At 34.4% G+C, this 25678-nt stretch overlaps 4 protein-coding genes and 9 non-coding genes across 18 annotated transcripts; 7 read left to right on the forward strand and 6 right to left on the reverse strand.

Moving 5' to 3' along the window:
* Window positions 1-244: 244 nt before the first annotated feature.
* Window positions 245-9581, forward strand: ape-1 (Apoptotic enhancer 1 protein; the record flags this gene model as incomplete). 4 transcript variants are annotated; one of them, NM_001269424.2, is made up of 8 exons in its annotated part: window positions 245-328; window positions 563-694; window positions 5980-6182; window positions 6255-6513; window positions 6584-6819; window positions 7495-7732; window positions 7933-9059; window positions 9107-9581. In NM_001269424.2, the coding sequence occupies 8 exons, from the start codon at window positions 269-271 to the stop codon at window positions 9159-9161; spliced, it is 2310 nt and encodes a 769-aa protein (NP_001256353.1). The 4 variants fall into 4 exon arrangements, with proteins under 4 accessions (NP_001256353.1, NP_001256354.1, NP_001256355.1 ...); NM_001269425.4 differs by lacking the exons at window positions 245-328; window positions 563-694; NM_001269426.3 differs by lacking the exons at window positions 245-328; window positions 563-694; window positions 5980-6182; window positions 6255-6513; window positions 6584-6819 and having other exon boundaries at window positions 7613-7732; window positions 9107-9161.
* F46F3.9 lies at window positions 2302-2506 on the reverse strand. The gene has a single exon (NR_069589.1). It is a non-coding gene; the product is annotated as an Unclassified non-coding RNA F46F3.9 (non-coding RNA).
* On the reverse strand, window positions 4020-4227 carry F46F3.21. The gene has a single exon (NR_069590.1). It is a non-coding gene; the product is annotated as an Unclassified non-coding RNA F46F3.21 (non-coding RNA).
* Window positions 4432-4578, reverse strand: F46F3.16. Its single transcript, NR_069591.1, has one exon. It is a non-coding gene; the product is annotated as an Unclassified non-coding RNA F46F3.16 (non-coding RNA).
* F46F3.20 lies at window positions 4791-4923 on the reverse strand. The gene has a single exon (NR_069592.1). It is a non-coding gene; the product is annotated as an Unclassified non-coding RNA F46F3.20 (non-coding RNA).
* Window positions 9582-11483: 1902 nt separating the features above from the next.
* On the forward strand, window positions 11484-13595 carry W05E10.2 (uncharacterized protein). The gene is made up of 4 exons (NM_073555.5): window positions 11484-11766; window positions 12634-12793; window positions 12855-12963; window positions 13387-13595. Exons 1-4 carry the CDS (start codon window positions 11733-11735, stop codon window positions 13468-13470), a joined length of 387 nt encoding a protein of 128 aa, NP_505956.3. The 5' UTR covers window positions 11484-11732; the 3' UTR covers window positions 13471-13595.
* Window positions 13596-13719: 124 nt separating this feature from the next.
* On the reverse strand, window positions 13720-15998 carry mfsd-8.2 (Major facilitator superfamily (MFS) profile domain-containing protein). The gene is made up of 8 exons (NM_073556.7): window positions 15866-15998; window positions 15506-15780; window positions 15247-15458; window positions 14613-15019; window positions 14451-14557; window positions 14364-14409; window positions 14131-14313; window positions 13720-13995 (listed from the first exon to the last, which is right to left on the reverse strand). The coding sequence occupies exons 1-8, from the start codon at window positions 15925-15927 to the stop codon at window positions 13833-13835; spliced, it is 1455 nt and encodes a 484-aa protein (NP_505957.1). The 5' UTR covers window positions 15928-15998; the 3' UTR covers window positions 13720-13832.
* A 1092-nt stretch (window positions 15999-17090) lies between these two features.
* W05E10.21 lies at window positions 17091-17274 on the forward strand. The gene has a single exon (NR_069593.1). It is a non-coding gene; the product is annotated as an Unclassified non-coding RNA W05E10.21 (non-coding RNA).
* Window positions 17275-17405: 131 nt separating this feature from the next.
* Window positions 17406-20004, reverse strand: W05E10.5 (GATA zinc finger domain-containing protein 14-like; the record flags this gene model as incomplete). Of its 3 annotated transcripts, NM_001269428.4 has the most annotated exons (4): window positions 17406-17768; window positions 18300-18481; window positions 18527-18669; window positions 19836-20004. In NM_001269428.4, the coding sequence occupies 4 exons, from the start codon at window positions 19930-19932 to the stop codon at window positions 17585-17587; spliced, it is 606 nt and encodes a 201-aa protein (NP_001256357.1). The 3 variants fall into 3 exon arrangements, with proteins under 3 accessions (NP_001256357.1, NP_001256358.1, NP_001256359.1); NM_001269429.3 differs by lacking the exon at window positions 19836-20004 and having other exon boundaries at window positions 17585-17768; window positions 18527-18565; NM_001269430.1 differs by lacking the exons at window positions 18300-18481; window positions 18527-18669; window positions 19836-20004 and having other exon boundaries at window positions 17585-17689.
* On the forward strand, window positions 18227-18247 carry 21ur-14859. Its single transcript, NR_069594.1, has one exon.
* Window positions 20005-20323: 319 nt separating the features above from the next.
* W05E10.11 lies at window positions 20324-20448 on the forward strand. Its single transcript, NR_069595.1, has one exon. It is a non-coding gene; the product is annotated as an Unclassified non-coding RNA W05E10.11 (non-coding RNA).
* Window positions 20449-21792: 1344 nt separating this feature from the next.
* W05E10.18 lies at window positions 21793-21940 on the forward strand. The gene has a single exon (NR_069596.1). It is a non-coding gene; the product is annotated as an Unclassified non-coding RNA W05E10.18 (non-coding RNA).
* Window positions 21941-25232: 3292 nt separating this feature from the next.
* W05E10.7 lies at window positions 25233-25449 on the forward strand. Its single transcript, NR_069597.1, has one exon. It is a non-coding gene; the product is annotated as an Unclassified non-coding RNA W05E10.7 (non-coding RNA).
* Window positions 25450-25678: the final 229 nt, after the last annotated feature.

A 25678-nucleotide genomic window follows, 5' to 3' on the forward strand; every position in this document is an offset into this window, starting at 1 on the left:
ATAAATTTCACGAAAAAAAACGGTCGAAATTCTCATTTTGGAAATTCAAGCATGGAATTTAGCCAAAATTTAAAAATTCAATTTTTCGTTGTTCTTCGATTTTATTCGTTCTTCTTCTGTGGCATTTCTGAATTTTAGACAATTTTGGATTTTTTAAAGAAAAGTTCAGTATTACGATTCACGTTTGCTCTTTGTCATTTTCTCTCAATCCTTTCAAACAAAATTATACTAATCTTCCCTCCATTTTCAGATCTCAGTTCTCAACGAGATGGTCACGACCAGTAGCGGAGGGGGTATAGGGTACCCGGCAAACAACGGTGTCACACAGGTGAGAATCGAGATTAATTATTTTTCAAATTGTTACAAAAAGGGATTGATCTATTTTTGTAAATCTTATATTCACGTGATTCATGAAGTACGTGAACTGTGACGAAATCATAATTTGTTTAAAAAAAAATCTAAAAATAAAAATTTCAGTGTCGATAAAAATTTTTCAAAAAATATTTAAGGTCTACTGTTAGATTAGCAGATGTTTGACGATTATCCATTTTTCATATTCCAGGTGTCTCTGATTCACTCGTCGGATTCTGTACGAACTGTTTCAACTGCCCCAATATACCGTCCGACGTCATCAATGGCATCTACGATGGCTCATAAATCTTCGACGGCTCCGTTCATCTCCGCAAATCAACGAGTTAGTTTTTTTTGTTTGAAATGAAAAAATGCGGAACAAAATTTTCAAGAAACGGAAATGCTATTAAGATTTTATTAGAAAAAATTGAAAAAGAAAACTCGATAACGGAAATTCTTCATATAATTCAATTGGTTTCTCCCTTCATCTCAACAATCCGTTTGATGGATGATGGCTAGGTTCTGATAATTTGTAGTTTTTTTGCGGGGAGAGTAACGGAATTCTTTGAATTTTTGCATCTCACGCAATTGTATCATCACCTTCCCAAAAAAAGATAGTCAGAAAAGGAGAGAACACCTCAATAGCGTATCTTAGCGTAGAAAAAAGTCATCTAATTTTGATTTGAAGTGTCACGTTTTGTTTTTTTTTTTCTGCCGGGCCATAAGTCAGGTAGGCAGACATCAACGCATCACAATCGCCATAAAATAATGATAAAAATATTATATTTTAAGATAGGTCCTGGTTTGAATTGGTTAAGATTGTCGAAGATCAGAAACGGATAGGAATGCATCAGAGATTATTAGTCTCGCGTGATACCTTCAGATGGATCAAAATGACTTGCTTTTTTTAGTTGATCGAGATTGATTCGGAAAAATTTATACCAATCAAGTAAATTTTTGATGGAAATAAAATCAGTAAATTTTTGATTCAGTTCCAGAATACTCGGAATATGCCTACAAACTGAAATTTCCCAAAAGAAAAATAGAAAAAATTAAGAAAGATCAAAAATTCCAATTTTCAAAAACGCTCTTTTTCAATTTTTTCCCTATTTTAATTTCCTCCAAAAATAAAACTGCGATCAATCAGCATTTCGCTCCGCCCACTTTTTTACCAATCAGACGAAGACGCTGATTGGTTCGAAACTGGGTGTGGCTTCGAGATATGTAAATTCACACTTTTCAAAGTTGGAATTTTTGATCTTTAGTAATTTTTTCTTTTTTCTTTCGTGGTATTTCAGTAAATTGGAATTTTCAGAGTTTTCTAAAAATGTATCCCCATTTTTCGAAATCCTCCTTTAAGATTATCAAAAACATTTTCATAAAATAGTTTAGTCAATATAAAAATTCAAATTCCTGATGATAAATAGTCTTTCCATAGGTTCACGACCACTTTTAGTTTAAAAATTTCTCTTTTTTATCTTTCGGTACCTAATCACCACATATCATTGATAGTAGTGAGTGCTCTTCGTGGATCGGTCAATTGAAAGAAGATGCCAATTGGCGTTCTCCCCTTCTTACTTTTGCCCTCCACGAAATTGAAACAATTTTCTCATCATCTTCATTTTCTTCTTCTCTCGTAACAGAAAGTCTGACCTTTGAAGAGAGACACAGAAAGATAGACGAAGTATTCGTGTGCGTACGCCGTACGCGCCTTGCCGATTAACCTCGATTTATCATTCAAGCTTTCCCCTATATTGGATTCTCCGACTTATTTCTTCATTTTAATTCTCTTCTATTTTTATTTTCTTGACCCACTGGCCAAAAGCTCTTCGTGAATATTAAAAAGTAAAAAAAAGTTCCTCCTCTAGCGTACACGAATATTTTTTGTTGATAATAGACAACAACTGTTTTATTTTTGTTTAATTATTTTATCAAAAAAAATCTGTGGCTGTGAAGGAAAGATCGCCAAAAAAAAACTGGTCAGTCGATTAATTTTCGATTATAAATTTTGTTTTTTTTTTTCACTTTTCACTCACTTCCTTCTCATCGTTGCATAGTCTTGCGCACGTCGGCAACGCGTATTACAACTAAATTAATTGCGCAATTGTGTGAGTGAACGCGTGTGTGAGCGTACGCTTCTCTCGGCTTCTTCTCTTTCAATTCCATCATCTTTCTATGTTGTCGTCGTAGAGTCGCATAAAGTTATAGATGTTATTTTTTTTCTTGTAGTGTAATCGAGACTGTCGTCAAGTCATTATGCATAATGATATGTATTACGTGTTAAGCGTTATTATTCTACAATTGTAAAGTATTTTTTCATCTTCGCGAGGCTGTCGGTGACTGTTCAATGATTGTTGTTGTAGTATTTTATGACAGAAGATACTATTCTATGGTGGCAGCCACTACAAATAATGCCATACTCTTTAAAATATTCTTGAAAAAAAACTGATTAGAAATTTTGAGAATCGCTTCATTTAAGTAAAACATTTTTTTTTGATCGGTCAAAATGGGATACATGTTTGGTTCGCCGAAATTTTTCTTTACTCTCTTCCGGTGTTTAATGTTCATTTCTCTTCCGGTGGCCCGAAAGAGTTCTAAAGCTAAAATGTGACATGTGATATCATCATTTTGAAAACACTTGTTTTTTTTTATCTTCCGTTCGCCAACACGACTTTTTTCTTATTACCACATCTGATCCAATTGAAAGGGAAACCGATTTAAGTAATATAAAAGTCATCTCTTGCATAGGTTTGAAGTGTTGAAGTTTTGACATTTACTTTTTCATTCTGTAACTTTTCGTCGACCAGTTGAATCCTTTTTCTATTCCGTTAAATACATTCAGCTTAGTTTCATGCTTTTCAATACACCAACAACCATCAACACAATCGTTGTCCGAATCGCCTCAGTTTGGTATGCGATTTAATGCGAATTGTCGGTGACTGTCGTAGAAATTAAAATCAAAACAGATTTTCTTCTATTATTTTATGTTTGCTAAATTCCTCAATAGTTTGTTCAAAAGCGTCTTTCGTTTGTTTTGAATTAATTTTTAATTCACTCTTTCTTCTACTTCATTATTAATTTTGTGCGAGAAGTTCGTCAGATCATCATGAGGGCGCATAGACACAACATTTACGACATGTTTCACTTTCGGGATTTTCAATTGAACAGAACACCACCAGCACGAAGACAACGACAACGATCCACACTTTGTTCCAAAATACACGTTCCTTCCCATCGTAGGGCCTCCTGCTGAGCTTTTTATCCTATCAAAGAAGCTTCTTGTCGAAAAGGAGAATATATTTGAAATATTAATCTTTGTTTGAAATTATCAAATTGATAATTTAAATAGGTTCATGTTTCATAGACTAATTCAAATTTCATTCTATTTCTCTTTTTGCCTCATTTTTACTCTGAAACATTACCTAGTGTACAGTTACCAATAACTGATAGACTCTCTAAATCCAATAATTATCTCACGGGCTCTTTCTGATTCAGGGATATTAATTTCTGCACCTGTCAAATTCGTATTCCAAATAGATCCTAGAATTTAACAAATTTAGCCATTTTATATATATAATATTCTTGCTCTTGATCATTAACACTCGATTTCCACTGAAAGATCAGATCATGACGCTCAACTATCTGTGCTTGATTCCCGTACTTCCGATACTTTTCGCAATATAGATCTCGATTTCTCGAGTGCTTCCTATAGTGAGCCGTGTGCCGTCTCCTACTGTTTTCTTATTGTTTTGATTGTCTCGACAACAAGCCGCGAGAGACCACGTGCGGCCGCTGCCCACCAATAGAAACGATATTTATGTCTCGTAGAGTCTTGCCGACTGTTTTTTACGCTTTCCGTGCGCGCGTCGGCAAGCTCCGATGGCGGCACTGTAGAACCTCCAACTCACCGTCATTACCCACACTGTGCTCTGCACCGTTCACACTCATCAATAATTATTGATGTTGAAGTTAACTCATACATCCATTTAATTCGATTTGATTTCTTCAAGTTTACATAAGGCATAGTTTCCACAGTTTTACAATATAATTGTTAGTTGTAAACTATTGGTTAAATAGCTCACACCCTTTTCATCTTCCTGTTGGAATATAATAGAGGTTTATGGGACGGGACGCCGTTTCTCGTCTTCGTCCCGAAACAAACTACTACCACCAAAAAAAGAAGAGGAAGGTCTCTATCGCTTCGCGCAATCTTTTTGACTTGAGTCCTCTGGTCATTCTCAAACATTTCTCACTCTTCCATTTCTTACTATTCCTTTTGTTTTTTAGCTGCTCAGCACATGCTATTATTGTTCGCCATAGGTAATACCAATTGAAACAGTTTCAATTTGAAACGCATGTATTCACAGTTATTTTTCTCTATCATCATCTCTCTTATTGGCAATGGCTTCACACTGTTCGTAAACCTGTTGTTTGGCTTAGCGTTGACTTTTGCAGCAACGTCGCAACGCGAATCTGCGTCTGTCCACAAACGATAGGGAATATAGATAGAGGAGATATGCGCGGCGCGCATGTGGTCGCAAAAGCTGGAGAAACGGGGGAATAAAAAGTAAGGAGACGGAAAGAGATGAGGAAGAGGAGGAGGTAATAATAAAACTTCTGGGTCCTTTTTTCTTCAAACATCTCCTCGTTGTCGCCGATTTCCTCGGGCGATTACGCAAGACGATGCTACTAGGTCTAAAGGTGATGAAGCGTGTCAAAGTCGTCCTGTCCTAGTTTAGTTCACAAATTTTCAATTCTGTTTCCTCCGTTTCGTCGTGGCTGTTTTGTCCTTTTTTTCTGGTTCTAATCGACGTTTCTGACGTAACAGTCGAGAAGTCGATGGACTTTGATAATATAATGGCTTAAAACATGAAGACAAATTTATGAGAGGGAGAGTGGTCGTAAAAAGTTCGCTTTCTCCTCGTTTTCTCTCTCTCTCAATGTGTCACATCTTCATTATCACCGACTTATCACAAGATATACCTGCCACACTATCTCTTTCTTAATATACTTTATTCTAACTGTTTTTCTTCATTTATGAGAACCTTTACCTACTTGACTCCGCCCATTTTTGAACTCATCGTCTCGATTTCAAAATGAAAGTGTGTTTCTCTACACTTTGTCAGCATTTTGTCATACTTGTCACAAATGTTAGTGTCAGATTTGAGTGACAACCTCACTTTTAACTCTGATCGATAAATATCCTTTGTAATTGAGATGAATAAAATTAAACTTATCATACATTCAATATTCCTCATATTCCGTATTTCTTTATCAAATTTCTGCGTTATTGAGAAACCAATGCACATATTCCTTCATTTTTTCACCACCACAACGAAATCTTTAAACTTCCTCGTCAATGATTTATTGTCCCGGAAAACAATAATGCAGTCGGAAACAGCTGCACTTGATTGCCTAGTAGTTTTATTTTTATTTTCAATTCCTATCATCGTCTTCGCCAGTAGCATCATAGGAATGCATGTCCCCTTAGTTAGTTTGACCTTCTGATATCATTTTATCTTAAGATGTGTGTCCTTCGTTCCAGTCGTCCCCCTGGGGTTTTTATATTCGATGATGAATCAACCAGCTAAAACGTTTACTTCAAAACTTTATTTTTTACGTTTGCAGATGTCAAAACCGCCGGTTCGGGTGGTCGCTCAACCACCACCACCACATCCACAAGCATTGTCCCAACAGTATCACCAGCAGAATCCGATGATGATGTATTCCGCACCAAATACACGACCACACGTTATTCCGACAATGCAAGTGCAACCGACAATGGCCGCTCAAATTAAACGAAATAATCCTGTTAATGCACAGTTTCAGAAGTGAGTATTGTTTTGTTTTCACTTTTTCTTTTTTGTTACAAAAATTAGCTTCTTCATAATTGTTGTTTTCAGCCCTTCTGAAATGATCGCCGATTACGGTGTAAAACCGCAGTCAGTAGAAATGGTGCAAAGAGTTCGAGCTGTTCGAAGACAAGTCGCCGACGAGGAGACCGAACTGCGAAGACTCAGAGAGCTTGAACACGAAACGGCACAGCTTCAAAATAAGAATTATGGAAGAGAAAGAGAGTTGAATGTGCAAGGATCCATGCTGAAAGAAGCTCAATTAGAGTTGAGAAATGCTTCAATGAGGGCGCAATCTTTAAACAAGCATGTAAGTATTAAAAAGAAATTTTGTATATGGCATTAGAGTTTATCAGTTGTTCATCATCAAATAATTTTAGTTGGAAGAAATGTACCGGAGAAGACAAACTGCAGCAGCGGCAGCGCTCGTGGAACAACGAAAAATGCAGCAACATCAGATTCTTCTAGCCCGAGCTGCAAATCAAGTATCCACACAAGAAGTTATAAGACCTCGTGCTTCTGTCGAACCATTCCAAGTTAATAATACCCAACAGCAACAACCATCACCTCAAATGATGAAATCAGAAGAATTTTCGGAGAAAAGAGATTTGAATGGGTAAGTATAAATACAGTATCTGCCTGCCGGTTTTTCGATTTCCTGTTTGGCTCTAAAAGCATAAAAATCACAACTGGATCTCTCTTAATAAAAAAAACTTTATTTATATGAAATATGGTGTAAACTGTATCACAAATATTGTTTCCGTATTAAAAAAAAAACCAATTTTGGAATGTTTTCAAAAAAATTTCGATTTTACCAAGAACACAATTTTTTTTTTGGTTTTTCAGAAAACCGAGAAATCGTACATTTTCGTTTCTAAGTTTTCCTTAAAAAAGAGCAAAAATTAAAAAGAAACATTTCTGCGGAAACGCTTGGTTCGGTACATAAAGCACAAATTAAAAAAGTGCAATCGTTTCCGAAAACGAGTCAATCAACAAATTTGAAATTATGAAAAAAAATTATAGTTTCTTCGAAATCTGTTCAATATATCAAAAACTAGTTCTTATCGGTTTGTGTTTGAAAGTTTTGTACTTGTGTTTTCACATTTTGAGTCTATTTGGTGCGCATTTCGAAATTGAAACCGGTTTTATGTAAGACAGAGAACCCCATTTTCCTTTATCTTTCTTATCAAATCCTGCGAATGTCGAGGAAGAATCATGAATGCAACAATAATAAATTTCTGTGTTGTTTACAATATCGAGGTTTTTCTAATTCAAAAATTTTTTTTTGCAGACAAACTGGCAGTTATGATGCTATCGATGGATCAGGAGATCATCAAAAAATACCGACGGAGCCATCGTACTTGGCACCATGTAAAGAAAACCAGCAAAAATACTCGGAGTTAAGTAAAATGGCATCTACGGATCCTCATTCAAATCACAGTTCACCATCAACTTCTTCGCAGAAAGCTCCGACGTTGATCACATTTTCTCCACCAAGTTTTGAACAGAAAATCAACTCGTCTACAATGGTAAGCGTTTTTTTTCCATTTTTGTTTTTAAACTGACTCACCCGTAGAAAATCGATCAGAAAATATATGAATATCTGAATATTTTGGATGAAAAAAAATCAATTCATGACTAACTCGATTATTGGGGTCATTCTTTGAGTCGGCCCATTTTTTATTGTTACAAATTATGTTGACTTAATTATTGAAAAACTATATTTCAGACTCGGGATTCTCCGTTCGTTGAGCGTCCAACATCGTTTGGTGATAGTCTAGACGAATCACGACTGAGAAGTGGAAAGACTGATTTGGTATCACTTCGATCAGATTCCCTGAAAGCTACGAAACGTCGTTCTTGGGCTGCTTCCGAAGGTACTTCAATGTCAGAGGCAGAGATGATTCATAGGCTTCTTGATGAACAACGTCGTGGGAGATCACATTTTATTCCACAATTGCCAACATCACAAGAAGAACCATCGGCAATAACATCAGAAACATATGCCGAAGAAGTTGTCAATTCAGAATCGAAACAAGTTGCTACAAGTTCGGATTCCACTAATAATCTTGAATTGCCAACCGAACAAATGGTATTAGGTAGTGATACCACAACAGAAGAAGATGCAAGTTCGTGTTCAACACGTTCTGATGATGGACAGAATCTTGAAATGGAAGTTGCGATTGAAAGAAGAACTGTTAAAGGCATTTTGAGAAGACCTAATGAAAAGATGAACAAAGGTCGCATTGAATTTGACCCATTAGCACTCTTGCTCGATGCTGCTTTAGAAGGAGAACTCGATTTAGTGAGAAGCAGTGCCTCAAAGCTAACAGATGTCTCACAGGCCAATGATGAAGGGATTACGGCGTTGCACAATGCGATTTGTGCTGGACACTATGAGATTGTAAGATTTTTGATCGAGAACGACGCTGATGTGAATGCTCAAGATTCCGATGGTTGGACTCCACTTCATTGTGCAGCTTCCTGTAATAACCTTCCAATGGTTAGACAACTTGTGGAAGGAGGAGGATGCGTTCTCGCTTCGACACTATCTGATATGGAAACACCTGTGGAGAAGTGTGAAGAAGATGAAGATGGTTATGATGGATGTTTGAAGTATCTTTCCGCAGCCCATAACTCAACGGGATCAATTAATACTGGAAAAGTTTACGCTGCTTATGGATATGAGGCGGCATTTGAAGATGAGCTCAGTTTTGATGCAGGAGATGAATTGACGGTTATTGAGAAAGATAAAGTCGATAAAAATTGGTGGACATGTGAGAAGAACAATGGAGAGAAGGGACAAGTACCAAGAACATATTTGGCGTTGTACCCATCGTTAAAATACAGAAAGAAGTAAGTTTCTAGTGCCAAGCTTGAAATACTAAAAATTTCAATTTCAGGCTCAACTTTGTGATGTTCGATCTTCCATTGGAATCGAACAACAATGTCGAATAATGGCTCGATACATAAATCACATGTTCCGGGTATCTAGAATCAAGTATAATGACCCCATTCACTCTTACCTCTTTTCACATGCAGCCTTATTTTAGGCATTTCTCAACATTTCTCGTGTTCACGTTTAGCCTTACTAGTAGTATCATCTTCTCTTGCCATTTCATCTCAAATCTGTGTGAAGAACCCTACTTCATCCAACCTTTGACACTTCTGTCTTTCGTACTATGTACTCATCGGTGACTGTTCCACCCCCGTTTTAGTGCCTTTCATGTAAACCTTGTTTGATTTTTTCCCACACGCTCACCGCCGCAAGTATGTAAAATCAATCTGAAACTCACCGTCTTATGTATCTACTTTTTATATATTATTATTATTTTTCCCTGAATAACTTTTAAATATATAAAATTGAAATCAACTTTATAACTCTTTCATGAAAGAAATTCAAAGAATACAACTGCAACCTCAAGCGCGCCTGAATAAGGCATTATTAACCATAGAAGGAGTTCTCACGTAGTCTCAGAGGCATCTATAATTGAGAATTGTCAGATAAATTCGTGCATTCCTTTTTCAGGTAGCATTTGTTTTATATTACTGAAACACAAAGTTCTGAGATTGCGTATTGCGAAACGTATTTGCCGCGATAAATATCTCGTAGCGAAAACTACAATAATTCTTTAAGTGAATACTGTATTATAGAAAAAATACGATCGCACAAAAATAAACAACGACGCAACGACACTCCGCTATTTTTAAGCCCCGCCCACGATTTCATTTGCACTGAAATGTGGCGGCCGCAGTGCAAATGAAATCGTGGGCGGGGCTTAAAAATAGCGGAGTGTCGTTGCGTCGTTGTTTATTTTTGTGCGATCGTATTTTTTCTATAAAAGCTCATGTATAAGGTATCAATGTTCCAAATGAATTTAAATAATTTATATTTTTATATTTATTTATTTAATGAATATTAAAATTAAGCAAAACACTGAGAAAAGAATTCGAAAAACGAAGGAAACTTGAAAATCGCTGTCGATTTTCGAAAAGAAATTTAATTCGAAAACCGAGCCCGTAAATCTACACAACGCTACAGTAGTCATTTAAATAATTACTGTAGTTTTCGCTACGAGATATTCTGCGCGTCAAATATGTTGCGCAATACGCATACTCAGAATTATGTGATCCCGTAATATTAAGATTGACGAATAAAAATAATTCATGAATTCAATACATTTAAAAATAAGAAATGAGGGTGTGAAATCTATTTTTGATCTAATTCTGTTCCTACATTTCAATCATCAAAGAGTAATACGGAAACTGGTGAGACGACGGATAATGTGTTTCTCAGTCATTGGAAAGAGTATGCATAATTCAAAAACGGACGGCTTCTCTTCTATTCTGATTCTTCTTTCTGGATTCAAAAGGATGATGATGGGCCAAAGAAAAAGGAAGAAGCACTTCTCGTCAGACTGACTGCAATTTCATTTTTCAAAATATTTTTTTTCACTTTTCGATGGCTTCCTTCCGCATATCCCTGTTTTACGTTTTCCCTTGTTTTCAGTGGTGACTTTTATGAGGATTATTACTCTTTTTAAAATGAAAAAGAAGCCAAGTAAAACGTGTTTTAAAAAAAATTAATCATAGCGTACCGTTCTCTTGCTCCTGGATAATATTCTCGCGAAAAACATAGAGATTTTAGTATCAAAAACATATGAATTGTTGTAAAACGCACATTTCTTTTCAGATTGGTCTCGCCGCGGAAAAAATTGTAGGGAGCAGTTTTGTTTCAAGAAATAAAAATTGATAAACTGAACCTCTTTTCGAACTTAAAATATCGGGCCCTAAAAACACTTCTCGCGGCGAGACCCATCCAAATGAAATTGTAGTGTGGCGTTTGCTTTTCTTTCTTTTCTTTTTTCGGAATCAATGTCAAATTTCAAATTTAAAAAGAACACGTTCTTGAAAAAACTTCCCGTTTAAAGATTAGAAATAATAATTTTTCTAAAGCATATTTCCAAAGTATTTTATCTTTTGTAAATAGGTGCTAACTATTCCCAGGAAAGCTGGATTATCATTTTTTGCAGAAATCCACTCATGGACTTTTGAAGTAGGTGACGTTGAAACTACTATTTTTAGAGTTTTGTTCTCAAACATCTAGAGGAAGTGATGAAAGAGAAAGAAAAGAATTGAGAGCACAAATCGTGTGTGTTTCGAGCTCTCTTCTTACCATCAAATTGGGTTTATTCACAAAATTCAGTCATCTCTTCCTTCTTCTTCTCTGCCCCCGCCTACTTTTCACCCATTTATTCATTTTTTAGTTTAGATAAACTTTTGACATCAAATCTCCTTCATTTCCTATTTCATTCTGTTTCACGCGTTGACCAGAGCAACCATAGAAATTTCCAGAAAAATCCAGAAAAAAAAGAAGGAGGAGCCTTTTCGTAAAAAAAGTAAATTTTTTAGAATTCATGTCGAGCTTCTTATCGGCTTTATTTCGTGTGATCGGAAGAGGATAATACCAGATATTATTTCTAGTCTAACCTCTCTCAATTTTGACTATTTATTTAATAATTGCTGAATATGACTTCAACTTCTTCTGAGCTATTCAATACATGTAAGTTTTGTAACATTGTAAATTTGTATCTTTGTATTTTCAATTTTGTTTGGTAGATAATTATAATTTACTCGTTAGGAAACATATTGTGTTACATATATTTAACGTTTGAAGAAAGGGCACAAACCTTTTTCAAAATGTTTGATCAGATCTGGGCGTATTTTTTCTGGTTTCTGGCAATGCTGGCTAAAAGTAATTCACTTTTGAATCTATCACAATTATCACTTTCAAAATCCACTATTAATACACAACTTAGAAATATGTTTATCTGGATTAAAAAGCAATTGTAAAATTAGCATTGTGCCCCTTACAAAAATGAGATATTTTTGAAACCACGTTGGGCTTTTCATTCAATTAGTCAAGTATTCCATGTGACCTATTCTCAAGACATACGACAGATTGTAATCAATTGTACATTTTGTTTTTTTTTTCTTTTTAAATCCTCCTCCATTATCATAAAGTTCAGTTGAACCTCTAATATCTAGCGATGGTTAATGATAACTTTTTCCATAGTTCGGAAACATTCAATTTGATCAAATTTGATATCTGAAATTCATTTTTTTTTCAATTAATGTAAATTAGTATTTTGTTAAATTTTATGAAACTATTTGTTAAAAAGTGTTTTGTTGAAGAAAATCACTTTTAATGAAATTTTTTGTAAGTTTAATGAAAATAAAAAAAATAAAAAAATAACCGATACAGAGAATAAATATTTAATCTTGACATAATTTTAAACTGTTTCCTTCTACTCGTACATTGTTCAAATCTCAAAAAGTAGTATCAGGCACCATATTGTCTCACTCACATGTGATTGTTTTTACCAAAAGCGTGGGAAACCTCTCGTCTAGAATTCACAAGACATTTCAGCCTCCGCACTACCGAGACGTCGAGCCCACTACTCAGATCTTATTCATTCTCCACATATTTTTCGAGTCGCAGATTCAGAAGATACAAGAATGGAGAAAATAACAGAATTTGTACTAAATGGACAAGAAGAAGCATCCGATGATGATGCAAATGGTCAATTGTAAGTTGTTCAAAAATGGAAATGAAATATTAACAGCTTTTTAATTATTTAATTTTTGAAGAGATTGGATTCTGGCAGGGATAATATGCATTGTCTGTATTGCATTCTTGGTAATTGCAGTGAAAATTTGCTACAATTATTCAAAGAAATTTCCGGAATCTTCAGAAAAGGTGAGTCTCAATTTGCATTTTTAAATAAGTTGGATCATTTAAGATTTGATCGTTGTACTAAAATTGACTTTTTTATAAATTCAGCAAATTTTGAGCTGCAACGATTCTCCGTTGAGCTCATTCTTATAAAATATTAACTCGCAGGAACCACTAAACCAGGACCCACCCGTCCAACTCGGTATAATTCCTCAACTTCAGAATCAAGTTAATGAAACGTGACTTTTAGAAAATGTATCCGGAAGTGTTTTTAAGGTATCAAAGTTTTCGAGTTGAAAACATATTTATTTTGGTCTTCATCTATTCACATTTTCGATTCATAAAAAAATATCTTATAAAAAGAAGTTAACCACCCAACTTGTGAATATGGTTTAGATTTTCAACATTCCATTTAAACGTCCTAAAATAAAATGTATGTTTTTCCAGGAGCACGAGAGCATTGAAAATTTCAATAGACGAGCGATATCCACAAAAGGAACACGGGGCCACGTCAGATATTCGGTTGCTTAAAATTTTAATGTGATGGCAAAAGATTAACGTATAAATAATGTACATAATATTGAACTGTTGCTCTTTAAAAGATTTCCGATTGAACTTATTTTGCATTTAAGTATGAAGATTGAAGATTAACATCAAGAAATAGAAATACGTGTGTCATTTTTTGAGCAGAAGCCTTTGTTTAAATATATTAATGCCATTTGTATTGTTTATCAGATTTATAGTTTTGCACATTTGATCTCCACTGCTACAACAATTTCAACTCAAAACCGTATTTATTTGATGAAATATGGAATTGTCAGAAAACGTCACGTCAATGATGAGAAAATACCCGGAAAAAGTGATAATTGGAATTAAGGCATCATAGAATGTCATCACACTTTGTGATTATTGTTGTTACTAATACTTTCTTTCTTTTGTATTAATTCTAAAGGTATCATTTGCTTCCAGAAGATGCATGTTGATAAAGCTCCGATAATAAGAAATGTGAGCATTTCTACACTAACCCATGTGTAGCCAGATGAGTTGAAGAAGAAGCTGAAAGAACAAATTATATTCACTGATAAGGCAGAACCCTTGAAAAATTAGGTTGAAATGTTCTTTAGGGCCCCTCCCGCTATGGAAAACCTGTCTTGAAAAAACATTTATATACTGAAATTTCAAGAAACTCACGTTGTAACTAATGGAGCTGCACATCTTCCAACACTTCCAAAAAATGCAAAAACTCCTTGCATAGTTCCTTGTTGTCTTGGTCCAAGAACTTCTGAGAACAGTGTTCCTATTGAATTTCCAATATAGGGAAAAGCGATTCCAAAACAAAGAACGTATACCAAGATGTAGGCAATGAAGGGAATTCTGAATGAAAATAGTTAATAGTAAATCAGAATATTAGAAGAAGCACTTACTTTGGAACATATTGGCACCATTCATAAGTACACGCTCCGTCGGTTACTTCAAAAATTAATTTTGAGGCGTTTTGTATAAAGACTTACCATTTGGATTATATAGTAGTGATTCTGGGTAAAATGGCCATGGGAGAAGAACAACGTAATAAATACAGAAAACAATGCATCCAAATAAAATTTGAATTCTCTTGTCTCTGAAATAACAAAACAAATACATTTCATAGTTTTATTTTTCTCAGGCAAACTCACATTTTTCCAACTCTTGTTAGACCGATCACCAGATACTGTGAAACTGAAAGAGCACAAGAAGCTGTTTCAATATATCCACCATACACAATTGCTTGATGAGATGTCCAATTATACATTGCAATTGTAAATACAGAACACAACGACTCAATGTTGACAGCAATTGTTTGGATCACAAACCAGAGGAAAATACAGACAACGGCAGCTCGACGATCAAATGGTGGAATTATGACATCTGAATCCTCTTTCTTTTCATCAATAACTCCTGCGTAGTCTTCAGAAAAATAGAAGAAAATCATGACAGCCATGATAATGAGCACAATCGAAAGAACAAATGCTGGAGATGTATAAGCATCCAAATCAAATGTATTGAATACTCGAACACCATCACCAATGAATGCAAACGCCGTCTGTAATGAATATTTATAAATTGTTCCTATATTCTAATTACGAATTGTTCGTTGAAAGCTAGAGACAAAAAAATTTTATTCAAAAATCATCTCAAACCTATAATAAATTTAGGAAAATTCTACACAGACAGCAAATCACAATAATTCACTTTGTAGAGAGCCAAAGTATTTGAGTAGTTCTAATAGAAATATTACAATACATATTTGTGTTTTAATAAATATAATACCTGGAGAATAGGTCCGGTGAGCATGCCAGTAACTTGGCTTCCAGTCGCAAGAGATACCGCTGTATTTCTATCTTCGAGAGTTGAACTTGCTGCTACATATGCTCTTAGAGCCGACAAATTACCAGCTCCAAAACCGATCAAAACTCTTGAGACAAGCATCAGCCATTGAACTTCCCACATTATTGTTGGCAAGATTCCATAGAGAATGTTACCTGCAGGAAACAATTAGTATAGCAAATATTTTCTGAAAATGACTTACCAACGCAGCAAAATACAAGACCTGTTGCTACTGGAACTTTAAAAGACTCTGTTTTCTGAGTCCATGTTCCGAATATTGGAGATCCAACAGCTTGTCCGATACTAAAACTAGCAAGAATAATTCCGAAGAAAGGGAGCTGAGCAGTTGGATCAAGTTTGAGAAGGTAAGGCCACATTGATGTAAAATAAAGAGACATTTGAAGTCCACAGAAGTATTGAATAAGATTTGCAAACCATAGTGAAGTCCAATTGGATTTTCGAACATCCAAATTTGTGCTGAAAATTTACTTTAATTTTGATTACAAAAAAAACAGAAAAAATAGAAAGCACTTTCATAACGAGAACGACCAAAATAACATACCGTGAAGTAGAAACCGTATAAGATTTCAAAGAACTTGTGTCAAAATCTGCAGAAGGATGCATTTTCCTATTTGCACTGGAACATCCAAACAAGTACTTTATAGCGTCGAATTTCTAATTTATAGTTGCACAACCTGAACTAAAAATGATTAGAATTGATAAGAAAGGTGAAATAGCAAAGAAGAGAGCTCAATTGAATTAGCTTATAAGAAGGGGCAATGAGATGATAAGAGACGAATAAAAAATCATCATGAATTTCAGTGTTTTAGGTTGGAAAATTGTGAAAATCAGATGACTAAATGGGAAAGAAGAACATTTTGTTACCAAATTGTCAGAAAAAAACACGTATGGGAACTTTTTAAGTTTGAGAGGGGGAGAATAAAGAAAACTAGGAAAATATATTGTACTTTCTTCTGACTCGTACTATGCTGAGTTGCTCAACTCAAAACACTCGAATTTGAACTTTTTTACAAGGAAAGTCTGTCACTCTCTGAAACGAGACCTATGTTATTTGAAAGCTTATGGTCAGACAAGATCACCACAAAAATGTTCTCACTCAACTCTGAACCCCTGAAAACGTGGTCTGAAAATATTTCTCTGCAAGAAATGTTTAATCTTAATACTCCTACTAATTTTGATTATTACTTTCACACTCAAATTATATTGTACTTTACCATTTTAGTTTAACATATAACCGATTTTTGAACATTTCATACCCACTATTAATATTGCAACAACTTGAGAATTCAGATTACAGTACCGTGAATATACAAAAATGTTATCAGAAACTGCAAAGTTTCAGAAACTTATCATCACTGGAACGAAAAGAGATACAATAACTGAAACGTTAAAAACCTATGCTTTAAGTTTTTTTGTTCGTTTTTTTTTTGTGTTCCCAGTTCTCCGATTTTATAGTAAAAAAGGTTAAAGGTATTTGAAGTGCAGACCATGAAAATCTGTCAAAAAAAGAGATTACACGAGAGGGCATTTCTAATTGTAAACTGAAAAAAGTGAGAGGATGCGGAAAGGGGGTGAGAAATAGTAAACTGGAGGTCATCTCATTTCTGTAAAGGAAATAAACAGAACGTATATTTTTCAGTTTCGATAGGTAGGAACAGGTAAACAACTGCAAAGTTAGTATAAACAGCAAATATAGGTTAGACTTGCAAAAATAAGAATTTCAATTCCAGAATGTCGGAAATCAAAACTGAAATCGTACTTGTTTAAACCGATACAGAAATCATTTTATGTTGATGTTGACACGGAATGATAAATAATTGAAAGTCAGCGTTAGAGATGGATGGAAAGAAAAGAAGGAGGCAAAAGCTTTTTGCGTTCCTTTTTTTGTTGTTTGTTGTGGTGTAGGCAAAGGGTCAGTTCTCATCATTCGTTCCAGCTAGACACAGACATATTAATTGACAACTAAACACTAAAAATATATAATTCAAACGGAATTATTATTAAAAGATGTTTTGAACCCGATTGGAAGGCCAGTGTCATCGCCTGACTGAAAAAGTGGGTGTGGATTCGGTAATTTTATATACGAGTTTATTTATTTATTTCTCAAATATTGAATGAGACATATGAAAATAGAGAGAAATGGGAGGGGCAAAAATATAATTTTTTATTTTTAGAGGAAAACTTGGAACAAATGAAAGATATTACGAATTGGTCAAAATTAAAAGAGCATGGGAAATGGGATGAAGTAAGTTCTTGAATTTCAGAATTTTCCGGAAATAAACGATGATTTTGCTTTTATTATTGGCTCAACTGTTGGACCAATATTGAAAAGATGTTTTGGATGGAACCATAGACTTCTTTGCATTGCTGTCTGCGTCTCTAGTATTTCATGTCGGCTTTTCTTATTCTCTTCTTTCGATTGACGGAGACATCTGTTGCCGTTACTGCAAAAAGTTGTGAGTGACTAATTGTGTGAACAGATGAATTATTGGTATCGCTGTGGTTTTTAAATGAACTTTTTGTTGTTGGATTAGGTACAAAAGGATGTATGTTGTGTAAAATAACAAAACTTCACCAAATTTTGAACAAAAGGTGTAATACAAATTCTAATGAAAATCTCTCAAATAAAAATATCCTGGAATTGAAAAATAAAAATCTTTTACTATTTTCGCGAAAGAAATCAAGAAGCTATGAAATGCGGAGTATTGATTTTAAAAAATTGCTTCAAAAGTATTTTTTTTCAAATTTTTATTAGAATTCTGAAAGTTTTAATCATACTAGTCACAAGTTTCAAGAACAACTGGCTTAATTTTTAATTAAGAATTTTTTGTTTTGAGGCAATTTAAGAATTTCACTACTCCACCTTCAACATTAAATTTTTTAACTAAAAGGTTAAAAACAATGATCTATGATATAATCCACTTATCCTTTATTTGTTTAAAATTCATAATTTTTAGAAAAGATCAGGCGCTTACCGGGATTCAACATCATAATATTGGTCATTATGATTTTGTTCCGTGTATTGTTTTGTCATCGTATGGTTTGCCATTGAACTTGCATTAAAACTTTTTGACGTTTTTACACTTTTGCAATCATTTTTATTGTTGTTGTTGTTGTTATTTGTACGATCCTTCAAACGATTGTTTTTCAATTCGTTCTGAAATAATTCAATACTCAAAGTCAATTAAAGTAAATGGTAAACCATTCTTAATCGGATCAAATCATTCTTTGCCATCTGCATCTCAAGCCATTCCTCATCATCTTCATCTTCTTCCAAATGATGACGGAAAGTATTCAGTTTTGGGATTCGAATTCTTCGAAGATATGGAGAAGCACAGTGTCCACCTAAAACTTTTACAGTTCATTGTCATTATCAATTTAGAAAGAAATTGACGCCTCACATTATATGTTAAGAACATTTTTTGCCAACCCGGTTTTCTATTGATCTATGACAAAACATCATTTCATCAATGTGACACGCAAACTTTGAACTCAAATTTATTTCAAGACAGACTCATAGTGTTTATGTATTATTATTTAAAAAACCAGATTAGAAAGATTTCAATAAGGTCTGGTGATTTACACTTGTTTTGATTCTAAATCATTAAAACACAAATTTTAGATTAACTTCCGCCGAATATCTGGAAACGTTGGGATTAGGTAAATGATAAAAAAAACTAACGTTCAGGACCACTCGTGCAAATAGACTGAATTAAAAACTGTTGACATGACCAGAGAACTGGTTTTTTTTAAAGATGGGAGATTCCAGAAAATTCCTTAAAAACAAGGTCGGTCAGGATGTTCATATTCGTCAAACTGCCTTTTAAACTACAATAATGAGAACAACTGAGAAAAATCGTTTTGGCAAACGATTTGTATCGTTCCAAGAATTGTTTCCTGCTTAAAATGTTTAGAAACTTAATGTTCATTTCTGTAAATTTGACAAAAAAGAGATAATCTGATGGAGTCATGTCAACCAGCAGGCAAGATAAATACATTTTATGAAAAACAGCTAATTTAACACAATTTTCAAATTTTACTGACATAACAACTTTTTAAAACTTTAATGTGGTGTAGAAAAGTGGGAGAATTGCTAAAACCACCCAAATGACGTCGATTTAGTATTATAGTAAGACTTTTTTTGAACTAGGAAATTCTTCTATTTGCAGCCAGACATAGTTTTTTTTTCAAATTTCATATTTATGTAATAGGCTTTTCCAATATTCTTGTTTGAACATTGTGGGGTTTTAGCATGCGAGATTGATCTAAATATCTCCAAAGCCCACATGTTCGTAAATTTGGAATTGCTTGTTGACGACATTTAAACAAAAACATTCTGAAACAATTTCAAATCAGCTCTTTTCTTGCTCAAAAGTATAGTTATCCGTTTTTTAAATAGCGAATCAAATTACATCAAAATAGTAATTTTCTACGTCCTGTAATTTTCTACGAAACGAACTCATAATGTAAGGAAAACAAATTGTCTGTAACTTTGGAATCATTAGACTCACCATTTGGATCTTGTGAATTATTTGAAGTAACAGCGGTCATTGTGATAGAAGTTGATGTGGATTGAACGTTATGTGAAGTTGGATAAAAACGTGACATACTGATGCAAACTGAACTCGTGGCACTGACTTCTGAATCGTCCCCTGTGGGCCACCCTATCGTTTCTGCAAATCTGTTCGGTTTTCAAAAAAGTAAGAGGAACGAAATGTTGGGAGCACTGACGAGGGAGAAATAAGGAAAATAAGGGAAATAAGAGAAAATAGAAGAAGAAATAGAAAAAAGAAGAAGACAAATAGGGGACGGCGCAAAGTTGATAAGCCCCGGGGTTTCACAATTTGAATGTTCTAAGCCATTTGGGTCAGTCAAGTGACTTATCTCCGAACGGGGCACAAAAAGTGAGTAGAAAAAGTAAACTAAAAAGAGAGAAGATTGGTTTTGAAGTTCGAGATATTTTGCACACAAATGTGTGAAGATATTCGAAGGGAATGCCCGATAGACGTGTCTTATGCGAAAATAAAAAGGAGCTCTGGACCACTCTCTACGTAAGGAGAAAAAGTCGTAAAATGAATGTGCGCCTAGGTTTTATGACCATGATGACTCGATTCGACAATTTCGCGTTTTGGACTCAACCAGGAGCACAAAGTGGCCAGTGGAACAATGCTTAAGTGGCGGAATTCACAAAAAATGGCATTTCATTTGGTCAAATTCAGATCGTTAAAAATTTAAGCCAAGCCAAAAATAAATGCTATGAAATGAGCGAAATACTACTTTTGGTTTTTGGACTATACGTACATAGAGCAAACTTTTTCATACGATAATTATATCAGCCAATCGAAACTCCATTCAATTACTGAAATTTTTTCTCTATTCTCATTATTTTCCTCGTTAGTTTTTCTACACACGGAGTTCATAGTTTTCAAAGATCATATTAAAACCTCCTAGGCAATTGATAAATAATTCGTTTTTTTTTGAATAATTGATGACTTTTAAAACTAAAAAAACTTAAAACTAAGAATTTAAAAATGTAAATATGACTGAAACTGTTTTCTTTTTAAGTTTTCAAATTCTAGTGTCAATCAAAGTTTTAGAATGTAGGAAAATTAAATTTTGATATAATACTACATGTGGTGTGGCAAAATTTCACTCATTTGTCACAGTCAGTCCTCATCAATGACCTTCAGAAATATGTCCCAAGGGTTTATTCTGAATAGAAGTTGAAACTCAAAAATACACATTTTAATTTGCGAAATGCTTCATGTGTTTTAATTGTTCTATCTCTAGACAAAAACCAGAAGAGAATTCATCAGACGAAGCATCATGAAACAAAAAGGAAAAATGGATGAATGGAGGATGAGCTGAATTGGATATAAGATCAAAAAAATGTTGGAAGAAATTTGCTGAATCTCGTGACCAATCTTGTGTTAGGTGTTGACGAGAAAAGTGTAAGAAAAACTTTAAATTAAATATTCCCCGAGTATGAAACTACGGAAACATTGCCACCTCACACGTGATACATTAAATTGTGCATTCAACGGGTACTCACATCTTCCTTCACCACATCGCCTGGATAACGCCTCTGCAAACATGGTAAATTGGAATTCTTTCTACCAGGATTATTTTGTAACAAAAATTGTTTTAGGTTTGAACTCAAAGTTTCAATACAAATTTCTTTGAATGTATGCGAAGCACAAAAACTAGTTTCACGGGATAACGAAAATAAAACCGAAAAATGTCCAAGTTTATCGTCTAGAGAGGAGAAGACGAACTAATAAAAATTTCCGAGTCGGAGTGGCTGAGCTAGTTGAGAATTTGTCACAAAATAGAATAGAAGTGCCCCCTCCCCATTTTTAGAAAACTAGGGTCATTTATGCGATTTCGTGTGGTAATAGTGTTTTTGTTGCGACAATGAAGATGCTCTCCTAGAAGGAAAAGCTGAAAAGACAAACTTGGACGATGCAACACAAAAAAATTCTGCAGTAGCAGAAGCCTCCTCATGTCAGTTGGGACCAAGACAAAAGCAATTCTTTAGGAGACAGAGGATTGGAAATAAAAGGAGAAAAAGGCGAGAAAGCGAAACAATTGAATTGGGCTCATGTTCGCACTTTTCAAGAAATACGGCACAAAACGATGATGACGGAGATGCAATTCTCTGACGTGGCAGTATTTATTTGATTTGAATAACATAGATATACTTGGTCTCAATAGTTAAACAAGATTGGATAAAGCGAGTTTATTGTGTTACCACTTTCGTTTCAATTTTTTATTTCAGTTACTTTTTTAACAGAGAACAGATTTTTTTGTATTTACTCTGTTAGGTTTGCACTAATCTATTGAAAATATATAACTGCGCCACTAGATCTTAATCGAATTATTTAACTCTTGTATTTGGAAACAGAACGACAAATAATTCACAATAAAAATGTTCACTAACTTTTCAAAATAACAATAAAAATGTTCAACCTCCAGAGCCGAAATCTTTCGAACAGCAGTGTTGCAAATTTAAAAAATTGAAAACACTTCAGATAATTCCCACAGTATATGGAAAAAAAAACGAAAAGTTGTTTTTCTTTGCCTTTTTTTTGCAATAGTAATGTCTTTTTTGAACGACCAAGAATCTGTAATTTTAAACGATTTTTTCCGTTTAAAAATCTGAAGCAATAAACTTATTTGTTACGATCAGTTTTTCAGGATTGCAGATAAAACTGGAAAATCTATAAATTTCGAAGTCAATTAGAGTATAAACATGTAATGCACATCTCTCGGGTTGAGGTGATGAAATCACGAACACTTTGCTTGAAAATTCTCTGCAAATGATAAAACAACGAATTTTTGTGATCAGCACTTTGACTTGTTCATTCCAATGTTACAAAGGTTTTTGGACAGTTTTTTCAATTAATTTCCCGCATTTTTAAAATCAAGATGTTATTAATTACAGCTCCTGTTCAATATAATATGTTTAATTGGATTTAAAACTTCTTTATAAATTTGAAATACGCCAGATGTGAACTGTGAAGTTCGATGCATGGGAGTGTCATAGCAACATGCAAAAATAGTCTATAATCTATAGTTGGCAATATTTTTTTTATTGCGAAAATCTGAAAATACATTAACATTTGTATTATTAAATATTCGCCATTCATTCTAGAGTTTGCACAGATGTATATTCTTCTTCATAACACCTCTAGACTGCACACTTATTCAATTGACACCACGTGTCATCTGGTTACAGTATCACGCTGTGAAACACTTAGCACCTTCTTTATACAACTTGTCGATTCATATCTGACACAAGGTATTTCTCGAGCTCCCAACCGGATGACATTAATTGAACAAACTTTTTAACGGAGAGGAGTGAATGGAACAAAGAGGTTATGAGGATAGTCACACAAATGAGATGAGGCGTGAAATTGGACATGCGCCAATCCGAGGCCATTGCAATGAAAGTGAGAGATAATCTAGTGATCATCTCATTAGAGTTACATGGATATAAGTTGTGGAATGGTGACAACAGATATTATCATTATGATTAATCAATCCGTGAGAATTTACACACTTTGGGATAAATGATGGTAACCTATGATTTAATGTCATTGGAATACATGAATGTTTTCTGGTAAGTTGTGTGTCTATTGCCGGAGATATTGGAATTATGTTGTCTCCAAGTCCGGGTTGTCGAGAAAGTTTCTAAAATATTCTTTTTTGTAGTTCTAAATATAGAAATTATAATACAAATATTATGTATTTGTTGCAATATTTTCACTTTCAAGCTCGTATGGCGTACTAAAATGTAGTACATGCCAAATTTTAATTTTTTAATTTTCGAAATAGGTACAGGTTTCAAATTTGCTTTACCGAAAGCTTTGATTTTTTACCCTTATTTTAATTGGCATAATAGGGAAATAAACAAGGTTTGATGAACTTCGTAGTTTAAAGTGTCCGTGTCATTCACTTTTTTAATTTTAATTGACTTCTTATATAATTATATACTCTAATAATTATGACAGAAGAAACAAACTGTTCAAAGCCCCAGTGTGGATATTATTTTGAGATTTAATATCGTTATGTGCTAATAGAAAATATTTCATTTGAAATATCTACACCTTTATTATCTACCTGGACCGTTTTTGTACCTCTTCATGTACATAATCTGCTGTTGCCATCTGTGAACCGTTCCTAATTGAATCGCATAGAGTAATAGCAGAAGGTATTCTAGACCGTGTCGGAATATAATGCAAAAAACCAACACCGTGCTCACCGTATGTTCTCACTGATTGTGTAACACAGCTCGCTTACCATACCTACAGTATCCTTCCTAATCTATTTCAAAGTCAACATCTAATTCCATCTGCTCTTCCCGTAGCCCCCTATAACAGTTTTTCTGACCATGCGCGTGGTACGATGTATCGAATTTCAGGAAGCACACACACAGACCCCGACGCAATTAAAAGTGTGAAATCAAAACTGGATGTAGTACATACAAATAGATATACTCTATACAGAGAAGTGTCGTCTAAACATAATAGAGATAATAGCCGTGTGTCAGGTATCAAACAAATCGTGTTTCACCTTCTCATGTTAAAAGGTAAAGGGCATCAATAATTGGATATCCCGAGGTGGTGTCTCCTGATTTGCTCTCCCGTGGAGAAAAGAAGAGACAAGGTGTCAATTAATTGGCAACTATTAGAAACATCGTGAATAGGCATACACAATGCTTATGGACGCGTTCGCTTAAATCTTGAGAAAAAATGTGACCTTTCAATTAAAAAGTGATATTGTATTCTTGGTATGGAATTTTTAAGAGCTCTCGCAATCAAGGCTGTGAGACAATCCCGATTTTATTCTGATTACACAAAAATTGGTGAGATTTGTTAGTTTTCATTCGGTGGAGCTATTTCTCAAATTTCCAAGTAGCGTTTTACTGCAAATTCCACTTTCAAACAGTCGACAAGATGTACTCCTCCTATATTATGAGAATAAAAACTATCATATTTCTAGCGAAAAAACTTTGAAATACACATACATATACCTAATTATAATTTTCAGTTTGCCAAAAATATTAGTATTTTTCAATAATTGCAAATCTTGTTTGCCGTATATCCCTGGTACCTACTTCCAAATGATAAATCTAACTTTACTGTTATCTTTCAGTTTTTCTAAGTATCTTACAGCCATACAGGTGTCGTGCAAAAATGTGGTGTTGTGTTCGACTGATTAGACACACCGGTCGCCAAGAGGTGTCGATAAATCGACTAATGGATTCGGATTCATTTGGATTCTACAAAAAGATTTGACGTTGATTCGTCTTTTCTGATCTACCGTATCACTCGATCCTCTCACCACTTCTTAATGGGGTTGGGTGTGCTGTGTGATACGAATTAGTGAAGAAGTGATAAAGTGATGATGAGAAGGTTGGTCGTTCTGCAATGATGATGAAATTACAAACACAAAAACACATAAAACTAAAGATCCCTTTACGCTCCATTCTCAAACTAAAGAGTCAGCCATCAACACAAATTTGTTGGATGACTGCGTCTGCTCCTACACGTCCATCCATCCTATATGTAAAAGGCAACCAGGTATTGGCAGATATTGGATACTGGAAGAGTCTCTCCCAGTCGACAAAGAGCTTTTCCTCTCTATACACAAAACCACTCACTCAGTTTAATGAGCGTGTAATTCGACATCAAACCAATAAGCGATATGGATGTGCTCGAATAACTCATGATGCGATGAGGTTATGACGTGGAAATGACTACGGTAGAATATACTGAAATTGATACCAAAAACTTGTGTTCAGGCTCTAAATTACCAGAGACCAATGAACTGTGCATCGCAAACACTTGTA

The sequence above is a fragment of the Caenorhabditis elegans genome, chromosome V (assembly GCF_000002985.6).
Source record: "Caenorhabditis elegans chromosome V".
Lineage (NCBI taxonomy): Eukaryota > Metazoa > Nematoda > Chromadorea > Rhabditida > Rhabditidae > Caenorhabditis > Caenorhabditis elegans.